This window comes from Hipposideros armiger, unplaced genomic scaffold, assembly GCF_001890085.2.
Source record: "Hipposideros armiger isolate ML-2016 unplaced genomic scaffold, ASM189008v1 scaffold_20, whole genome shotgun sequence".
Taxonomy (NCBI): domain Eukaryota; kingdom Metazoa; phylum Chordata; class Mammalia; order Chiroptera; family Hipposideridae; genus Hipposideros; species Hipposideros armiger.
In genome coordinates this window covers 6,131,652-6,142,560 of record NW_017731370.1, presented here as the reverse complement: position 1 = coordinate 6,142,560, position 10,909 = coordinate 6,131,652, and the positions used below count along the sequence as shown (strand labels likewise).

General features: G+C 37.2%; 1 protein-coding gene across 1 annotated transcript in view; it reads left to right on the top strand.

The window, feature by feature from the left end:
- PLCB4 (phospholipase C beta 4) overlaps positions 1 to 7,403 on the top strand; it is a 168,515-nt gene extending 161,112 nt beyond the window's left edge. Inside the window, exons 34-37 of the mRNA XM_019635242.1 lie at positions 163 to 220; positions 626 to 712; positions 3,696 to 3,732; positions 5,875 to 7,403. Of these exons, the coding sequence (XP_019490787.1) occupies positions 163 to 220; positions 626 to 712; positions 3,696 to 3,732; positions 5,875 to 5,963 (271 nt within the window). The 3' untranslated portion in view covers positions 5,964 to 7,403. The remainder of the gene's footprint in view (positions 1 to 162; positions 221 to 625; positions 713 to 3,695; positions 3,733 to 5,874) is intronic.
- The last annotated feature ends 3,506 nt before the right edge of the window (positions 7,404 to 10,909 follow it).

Here is a 10,909-nt window from a genome sequence, read left to right as displayed (position 1 = left end):
GCCAGCAGCCGCAGTGAGCGGCCGTCCAGAAAAAAAAAAAAAAATTAGTAAAAGAAAGTGACAGTTGTATCCAGGTAATTAAATGGAACATAACTCTTGTTTAATATTATGTTAATTCCATTTGGTGTCATACCAACTATTATTTGTACCTATTACTTTTAGGCGAGTCAGAGAGTTAAACAGCAGCAACACTAAAAAGTTTCTGGAAGAAAGAAAGAGAGTAAGTATTATAATTTTCTTGGCACTCTTCCTTTAAAAACTACAAAAAAGTAACTCATGCTTAGATATCAGACTTCTAGCTAATTTGCTTAGTTTGATTTTTCTGTATATTAAACATTCTAGCTTCTCTGCTCCCTGAAAGCTAAAGTAATTGCCCCCTAAAATCTTTAAGATAATTATTTGGTACAACTTTATATAGAAAATTCATAAGTGCTCTATTCTTTTCTAAGATTTTAGCAGGAAAGATCTTCCCAGTGAGAATTATGGTTCTGAACGTCCCCAGTTTTAAGACTTTTTTTGTTTTTATTATTATCTCCCTCACTTAAATTGTAAAATTACCAGTCATTCCTCAACCATAAGTTCTAAGATTACTACCCAAAGTTTATCAGAATTTTTTTCTTTGCAGCTCGCAATGAAACAGTCCAAAGAAATGGATCAGTTGAAAAAAGTCCAACTTGAACACCTAGAATTCCTAGAGAAACAGAATGAGCAGGTATTTCACCTAAAACGTATAAACCGACACAAGCAGCCAGGCAGCTTTGGAAGGCAAATATTGTGTGGCCTGCAATGACCCATCTGCTACAGCCAGCGACCTGAGTAGTGGCATGGAAAAGTAGCTAGAAAATTTGGTGCCTATTACTGTATTTTCCTTGTCTCATCCAACAAGAGCAGAAATTAGTCTTTTTTGAAGTGGGAGAGAGATGTTGCTGTGGAGAAAAAAACGAATCAAAAGTCATCATTGGAATAGATTATGAGGATTCTAAGAATGACGTTACAGAGAGGAGGAAAAAAACAAAGGTTACAAATTGTTTCTGTTTTCATTCAGAATTTTACAATTTGCAACCTAGAGGCAAGTGATATTATGTTTCAAAGCAAATGAGAAAACCACCTTTTTTCAACCTCAACCTAAAAATGAAGTTATCAAAAACTTCTTAGGGCTTACAAGTAGGACCAAAAGGCATGAGGCACCATAACTGCAAACCACTTAACATGAGGGGATACCATACTCTTGGGGCTTTTTTCCCGCAAGGCAAAACACTAAAAGGAGAAGTACACACAAATAAAAAGAGTTATCCAAAATCCAACAGTTTAGTTAGGCCATTGGGCAGATACCAACACCAAGATAAATGTATGTTTACTTCAAGCATAGTACAGATGTGCTCCATCCCAAATGGGCGCCTGCCCATCAGCCATCACCGTCTCATTTTGATTTGATGGAAATACCTCTAGCATACATGCAAAACGACCCTCAGTAGCAGTTTACATTTCAGAATATCTCAGTTCAAATTTCACTCTTCAGGTGTCAGGAATAGCTGGTTAGGGAGTTATTACTTCTAGATAATTCCATCTAGGAACTGTAAAGATGTTTTGGTGAAATGTGTAATACTAGCACTATATCATTCTTGCCTGTTTCTTCCCACCTTTAAAGTAATCCTATTTAAGGTGTATTTTTTCAGAGTAAAGGGCTGCTATTGAAGAACACTTAAGTAGAAGTTAGGCTAAAAAGTACTTTTGAGAAAGTAAAACAAAACCCATAGATTTTTTTTTTTTTTTGGTATTGCAATTGAGTAACAAATAAATCCATCCTCTGGTTTCAGATTCTTTACTTTTTGGTGGACAGAAGGGGTACTCATGAACATGCTTCTGAATTATGTTTCACATTCCCTTTTCAGCTAAATGCTTCTATTCATGAACAGTCCGCAAATCCCCAACAGGGACCATAAATGTTTATTGTCCCATGGGTCCAACTCATAGATATATCGCGTTCTGGTACAAATTACCTAGCTTGTGTTTTTGCTCTTAAAGCACTTCTCAGAAATTGTTCCCTGGGGAAAACATAGGACTATGAATAAAGGTAAAGCCACCATCTCCAAAACATTAGAATCCACTTCATGATTCAGGGCTGGGTGGGGATAAGGAAAAGTGCCTTAGAAGAAGGCCCAATGAAGGTAAGGCACAGTTATGTTTCGGTTAACTAAATTAAGAAACTTAGAAATTATTATGTTGCCTAGCAACAAGTTTGACTAAAGAATGTAAATGTGCTAAAAATTACTCATCACTACAATAGTGGTGTTTTTCAGAGCTAGAGAATACAGTTACCTAGCGTTTTTGGTTTCAGAGCCAAAGTACATAATAAAAAAATCACTTTGAGCTTTTATCTTAATACATGGAGAATTCAAACCACACCAGAGTTCTTACATTAAATATTGGATCAATGGTAGTTGTATTGATTGGATCGTGTTGGGAAGATAACGGCTTTTTGTTCCAAAAATACATATAATGCCTTCCAATATGTCATAAGTAATGTCTACCACCCACAACTGATACGTTGAGTCACAAAAGCTTAGGAGAACATAGAACATGAGAAAGTTTGAGGTTCGATTAAGATTTAATTAAACTCAATGAAAAGAAATTCAAGATACAGTGATGCTTCTGGCAGATGTGGAATTTGGACTTGAATTTCTGTGTTAAGCTTTGCTTTATACATATGGCCTATTCCCTAACAAATTCAATCCCAGGTATTTTTAGTATATTTTTTTGCTCTCAATTCATGGTTACTCAGTATGTTAAAACACTGTCGTAGGCACAGTACAAAAGATACAGTGACTCCATTTCTTCCCCCGTAATAAACTAGGTCTGGAACCATGTAGGAGAGAACGCCCTTCATAATCAAACATTTCATTGGCAGAAAACAGTTTCCTGTCTGCAGACAACCCCAAACCTTTATGATAATCTGCCAGACCACTGTTATACCCCAAGACCTTTCTGTTTCTAAGCCAATGGTAAATTAATTTTAATGCTCTCCCATAATAACTCCCTGTAAGGTTTCTTACTGCTTTCCTGTGACCTTGCCTCTCTAAGTTCTCCCAGAACCCCAAAGCAAAGTATGGAATGGGTGTACTGAATAAGCTAGCCCAGTGATAAGGGCACTGGCAGAAGCAACTCAAGTTTTAATATATTTTGGTCCTGATTCTGGATCCTAACTCATGTGTCCTTTTTAAGCCACTTCTTGGTCAGCCAGTAATTCATTTAAAACTCCATAGTTCGGTTTAATTATTCCCCTAGACTTCCCAGCCACACAACATCTCACCCATCTTGACATGTACCATTTCAAACATTAACAGCTCCATTACTGTTGCACCGAAGTTGTCAGAATTGATTTTTGTCATCAACTCTATCATTTAATAAAGAGAGTTGAAGGATCTTGCTAAAGGGAAGGCTCTCCATTCACTGGCTCAGAAGAGAGGCACCATCTGGGCTAATAGGCATCGGTTGTTTCTTTTGTTCTTTTTTTATGTTGAGATCAACTTGGGGGAATTTTGTCACTGATGGTTGTATACATGTTTTATTCTTAGCTTTTTACTTTTCTGTATATGGTTTTTGCATTCATTTCTCAAATTCACTTCAGTATTCATTTATTTTCTTTGTTTGTATGTATGACTCAATTTTGACATTACTATTTTTGTTACAAACAGCTTTTGAAATCCTGTCATGCAGTGTCCCAAACTCAAGGTAGGACTGAAACTCTGATAAGCAAGACATTGCTTTCCTTCTCAACTACGTCACTTTTCTCGGGGTAGTCTCCATTTATAATTTAGATCTGGTCATAACTAATATCCAAGGGTTTGGATTTAAAAGCTTGGTTATTTCATGCTTGGATTTCTGATGTAATGTTCAAACTGAAATGCCCAGCATCTTTAGAGAAGTATTGCTGATGGAGTGTTACTAGCATTTCCAATTGCAGACCTGGGAAACACAAGTCACGCTGATGAAGGCATACCCAGGCATCAAAAATAGTGATATATACCGTTGTCATTTGGACCAATCACAGCTAAGACTGGGTCACAGAGTCAGATCTTTCACAAACACTAATATGACTTCAATTAACTTTTAAAGCACCCACTAAAAGTTCATTGATGGTTTTTAATGGCAGACAGTCATTAAAATGTGCAGGAACATTATACAATGTCATTATACAATGGCTCTTGTCATGCTCTCTACTTGATCTGGTCTGCCAAGCACCTTAATCATCCCTAATAAGTAAGGTGACTGTATAATTTATTGTCTCAACCAGGACAATTTTAAGCGTGAAAGTGGGTGCTGTTCATAATAACATGAACTAGAACTATCCCTGGCAAAAGAAATGGTCACCCTGCTCATAGGAGAACTTTGCTCTTGGAATCATTTTTAGTGTCATAGATGCTTCCTTCTAAACTGTGTTCAATACTGTCTTTAAATGCTACAAGGGGAAAAGCATAGGAACTCCTTCATGACTATTTACTGAACATAAAAAATATTTAATTTCCAGTGCTGATAATGTTTCACTGTCATCTTTATGAATACTCTTTGTGTCATAGTTTCATGTTTGTATATTTTCTCCATTTCTTCATTTCTCTATCAGAGCATTATACTTCAGGCATAAAAAAATATCTGGGAAGGAATCATCCATCCCAAATGTAAGCAGAAAGAAATGATTCTTTGGTGTTATTATATCCATCCTGACCAAAATGAAATTTAAAGCCACCATATAAAAATAATAATAAGAAGAAAATAACTGTATGGTCCATGGATTAAACTAATTTTGTAGCAGGACTTTGTTTGGGATATTTAGATGCTCATAGTATGATCTATAACATTGACCAAACCCTCCTACTGACCTTCTATTTCATTGGAATATCTAAGTAGACATGAATAATAACATCAAGCACTTCAGTGTCCTCCTCTGAGTTATATCCTTATATGTCCATGTTTCCATTCTTAAAAGTCCTTTATTTCAAAGTGATGTGTCACTAAAAAGAAGAGAGGGATACTTTGTTTTTCCTCCAAAACACATGCATTGGGTTGGGCAAAAGCATCCAGTTCAAAAGCAAAAGCTGAAATGAACCAATTAGTTTTCCCTATTTGCAAAGCAATTAGTTGACACCAGAACCTGCACCCCATCTGACTCCTTTCCACCTCCCAAACTAGCTGGTTGTCTTAGAGATAGTCTTAATTCATGAGATTGAGCTCACCATGGCTTACTTCCTGGGGTAGCCGGTAAAAATTAATGAGCGCCCTAAGGATAGTTTTTGGATAATAGAATTCCAGGAACCCCACATATTCTTGGAACGTACTGTTTGCAGGGTACTCCAGCCAAACCAATGTGATATCCTCCTACCTAAAGGTCTCCATCAGGTAGATTCCGAAGGAATTACTTTTGATTGAATTTCAGGCTATTTGGTGAATAAATTGCACATAAGCAACACTTACTCTAAAAGTGATCAAATAATCGACACACGGTCAAGGCAACGTGTCAATCACACAAACCTTTTAATGTGGCATGCTCTAAATATGAAGTGACTGGCTCAGCCTCTTTTCAAATGGTTTTCCTGATACTGTGTAGACCAGTCGTTTTCCAACTTGAATGTGGATAAAAAAAAATTTTCCTGGAAATCTTATTAAAACGTGGGTTGACTCAGTAGGTCTGGGGTGAAGTCCAAGATTCTGCCTTTCTCACAAGGCCTCAGGTGATGCTGATGCTGCTGGTCCATGGACCACTCTTTGAGCAGCAAGGACATAGTGACAGCATCAGATTTACACAGAAGAGAGGCCAGGGATGCTGCATGCCTTCAGGAGAGGATTTCAACATGTAAGGCCGTGTTTCTGATGTTACAGGCGAAGGAGATGCAGCAGATGGTGAAATTGGAAGCCGAGATGGACCGCAGACCAGCAACAGTAGTATGAAACTCCAAAATGCAAACTGAAGCAGGAAAAACACACAGCATCAATAGCTCTCTCCCAAACTTCTGAACACAAAGTCCATGGAAGAAAATCGTTGTCTTTTGTGTTTCCTTTATGTATAGACAAGATGTTACCCAAAACCACAGACTTCCATACTTCTATTTCACGTTTTGAGTAATTGAATTTCCTTGGCCAACCAAAAATAGCTACGAATCCACAAAAATTACCATTCCAGTAAGGCAGAGTTTAACCATGTATGACACAACTTAAACATGTTTGCTGTGAAATACCATCACAAGTAAATGAGCCTGGTGTTAACAACTCTGCTTCGTGATGCATTAGGACATGTTTGAGCTGCAGCAAAAATAGTGCATTAGCAATTTAATAGCAAGTGCATGCACTAGAAAAAAAAAAACTCTGTCAACAAATCCATCAGCAAAAGTGATGATCGGCTAGACAAATAATTTTGCGGAACTTTTCTACATCTAAGTTACCTCATCATTAAGTGCCATATCTCTACCATGCCATAAGAAGCTAATTTTCTGTAAAAGTTGTGGAAATTATTAGAAAAACAGAACAGTGTACCTGTGCCAAAACTCATCAGTGCTCAAGGGAGAACTCTGTTAGGCACATCTAAGGACGTTTACATCTGACATTGCTTTCTAGGAATTGCTTCAGCCAATTCCAGATATTATAATTCACTATTACACCTTCAAGATTGTGAAGAGGTTATTGGCAAACGTTTGTAAATGTGACCATGTATAAAGTATTTATACTCCTAATTCACACTGTTATAGAGCAAAATCATCTAAGTATTGCCACATGACAAGATTAGTAAACAAGAATACTAGAACTATGTTTGCATGATACACAAGCACCAATTAGGACTAATCCATACAGACACAGTTAACCTAATGCCAAGTCAATACTGGTGAAATAAATGTATGGCACAGACTATAATTTGACTATCAAGACTTTTAGCATAATGAAAAAGTCTATATATATGTGTATATGAATTACGTGGGCATTCTTGATACTTCAACTTCTAGTTTCAGAAAAAAATACATAACTAATTTAATTTTACACAAAAATATTTATGCAGATTTTCAGAATTTCATATCAGGAAATAACCTTTTTATGTCTGTTAAATATCAAAACAATTTGCTACAGTGTTAATCTGCATGGTCTTTAAGCCTGCTGTAGTGGTGTTACAGACAGTGCATGAAAAAGTATTCCGCTGGGAATTGAGCCAGGCCACCAAAGCTGAGAGGAGCGCATGGAAAGCTGGCAGTCTAGAACTAATCAGATTACTGATTTTCAGACACAAAACACCAACTTAATTGTTGTATATGCTTGTACAAATTGATTCTGTGTGTTCCTCTGAACAAAGCAGAGAAAATTATGTTACCATCAATAACGAAATTAAACTTCCAACTTCTCTAATAAAAATTTAAAACACGTAACACCTGTCAGCGTATTTGCTCCCAAGGATGCTTTTCAGTAAACTTATTGCTTTTTCATAAAAGATAAAGAATATTACTTCACTACTTTCAAAAAAGGCTTATTCATTAAGTGTTGGAGAAGCTGTGGAGAAAAAAGAACCCTCAGACACTGCTATTGGGAATGTAAATTGGTATAGCCGTTATGGAAAACAGTACGGAGGTTTCTCAAAAAATGAAAAATAGAATTGCCATATGACCCAACAATCTCTCTTCTAGGTATCTACCCCAAAAAATCTGAAAACATTTATCTGTAAAGATATGTGTACCCCTATGTTCACTGCAGCATTATTTACGGTGGCCAAGACATGGAAACAACCAAAGTGTCCTTCAATAGATGATTGGATAAATAAGATGTGGTATATATACACAATGGAATATTACTCAGCCATAAGAAAAGATGAAATGCTGCCATTTGCGATAACATGGATGGATCTTGAGATTATCATACTAAGCGAAATAAGTCAGACAGAAAAAGTCGAGAACCATATGACTTCATTCGTGTGGGATATAAATCTGAAAGTGACAAACAAAGAAACAAAAACTCATAGACACTGACAGCAGTTTAGTGGTTACCAGAGGGTAAGGGGGTGGGAGTAGTAGAACAGGGAAAAGGGGGTAAAAAATATGGTGATGGAAGAACTTACTGGGTGGTTAACACACAATGCAATATATAAATGATGTAGTATAGAAATGTATGCTTGAAACCTATATACTTTACTAACCAGTGTCACTCCCAATAAATTTAATAAGTAAAAAAGTCTTATTCATGCCCCCAACACATTTCCCCCAGAAATGACACAAAACAGGCTGATTCTAGTTGACTCCCAAATGTAAAGTACTTGTTTTTCTTTTTCTCATATTTATAATTTGAATTGACTCCTGTGAAATTTTGTTGGTTTCAAATTTTCTTACCTGTAAGACAATGGAATTAGACTACATATATTTGTGCATTAGCATCCCATGAAAAATTATGGCTATTAAAATAGCACCACACTTGGATTATCAGTCTTCAAAGATTCCTAATGGCTCCTCGTCACCAAATCCAATGGCTTCTTCCCAGAGTTCAGGTGAGCTTACCATTCTGTGTAGCATCTCACTGAACATTCCTTACCTCCTCTTTTCTCTTCTTCTAAGAGCTACTTCTGGTTTTCCCATTTTCTGATTATATCTTCTTTGGCTTTTCATCCTCCTGCACTACCATAAATATTTCTATTTTCCAGTGATATATCTAGAGCAAATTTTTTCTTTACCCCAGATTGCCTTTAGTATTCAAACAACTTACCATACCCTAAAAGATTTCATTGTAGTAGGATTAAAATGAACAACAGAGGGAGGCCGGATGGCTCAGTTGGTTAGAGCATGTGCTCTTAACAAGGTTGCTGGTTCAACTCCCACATGGGATGGTGGACTATGCGCCCCCCCCTCCCCCGCAACTAGATTGAAAGTGGCAACTGGACTTGGAGCTGAGCTTGCACCCTCCACAACTAAGATTGAAGGAAACAACTTCAGTTGGAGCTAATGGGTCCCAGAAAAACACAGTGTTTCCTTCCCCAATTCCCCAACGCTGTTCCCCAATTCCCCAATAAAATCTGTTTTTAAAAAAATGAACAACAGAAAAGATGTGTTCTATTTTCTATTACAAGTTCATATCGTACTCAAATCTTGCATTCTCACTTATGAAGGGAAAAAAAAAATCCTGCCAATTAACTCAGTCTCTTCCAGCTTAAAAAACACTTTCTTTCAAAAGCATATTCAATTCCTTCAAAGTCAACCCCTGTTGGAGTTCCCTCCCCATTCAGGAGGTCTTTCTACTTCTTTCTCCAGATGGTGTCTGGGTGTGAGAGGAAGTTCATGTGTCTTCCAGCAGTAGGAAGGAGCATCTGGTCTCCCCACTGGGATGGTTCTAAGTGCCCAGTACTGCAGCCCTGCAAAGTGAGCCTTTCCATCCCAGTGTCTTAACACCTCTGCTCAGCCAAGTGTTCACTCTGGGCTCCGTTTATTCTGGCATTCTTCTAGGACATGCAGGAACTTTTGGATCTTCATGGGCTGTGGGTGAACCAGAGGTACTACCTCAGGTCCATCCATTTATAAACCTCCTTTGGCCATTTGTCAGCTATTGGAACCATGTTGTTCCAATGCCATGAGGGTTTCTGCAGGAGACTTGCAATTTTCTAGAGCTATGCCCCAAGGAGCAAGAAGCAAGCCTGCTTTGTACTGGACCCCACGCCTATCTACGTTTCTACTACATCTTGCTTCTCCCACCCCCAGGACGTTTTGTTCCATTTTGGGAATCAGAGTATTTGAGTTTCATCTTTCTCCTTCCTATCAGCCCAGAAAGGGTATTCACAGCCCATTTGTGACTGATCGCAATGCCCATACAGGAGTGTACTTATTCTGTAAGTAAATTTTTCTTCCCCTTTTGGGGGAATAACCAGATTGTCAAATAGGGAAATCTATCAGGACGTACCATATTTCATCAAATCTCAGACACCACTGATTATAACATGAACCATTATTTTATATGCCACAAAAAATGAAAACATTCTGCCAATTAAAATATGACACACTATCCAGTGATTGTAACACTCATCTCAATTTCAAAGATGTTAAAATGTGAAAAATATGTACATCTTTAAGTCTGTGAAATAAATAGTATTTCAAAAATATAGAAGCTCCTTAAACCCCAAGCCTTACTGTGTGTGTTTGGGGGGAGGGGGTGCGGAAGAGGGCCAAGTTTAAAAGATAGAGCACAAGATAAACATATCAAAAAACCTAAACAAAAAGACAGTTCTGCAATCAGGTCTAAAATTTAGCAATGAGCTTCCTGGAAAGCAATTCAGAAAGGGAAAGAAATCTATTTTTTGCCATCTTCTCAAATTATCTTTATATGTATTTTCCCCAAGCAGTTTCATTCAATCACCTGACTTCAATTTCTACTTCTCTGTATATAATTCTCAAATCCATAACTTTAGCCTTAACCTTACTTCTCCTAAGCATTGTTTCTTCCTCTCAGATGTTCAGAGTTAAACAAATGGCCCATATACACATTGTATGTAATTAATCAAAAATAGAGACCCTTCCTCGATCTGTCCTCTCTCTTTATTTTACTTTCTTTTTTTTTTACAACCCTGCCCCTCTCTTTATTTTAACAATCCATAATGGGTACTTAAACTTGGGGCCATCTTGTATCTGCTTTATCTCACTTTCTCCCATACCCAATCTGTTGATAAAAACTGTGAATTGTACCCTATCTTGGAATATCCCCCTCCTCCCCTACAACTTCTCTCATTCCTCAACACCCAGAATTTTAACATCCTATTGAATTTCTTTGCCCTTCAAAATTTTTTCGACACATAGATTAATCTCCCCAAATGACAGCTTTGATTATATCACCGTTCTGCTTGTAAATGCTGAATTCTTATCCACTATCTAAAGAATAAGGTTGAAATTACAAATATCAGCATTCA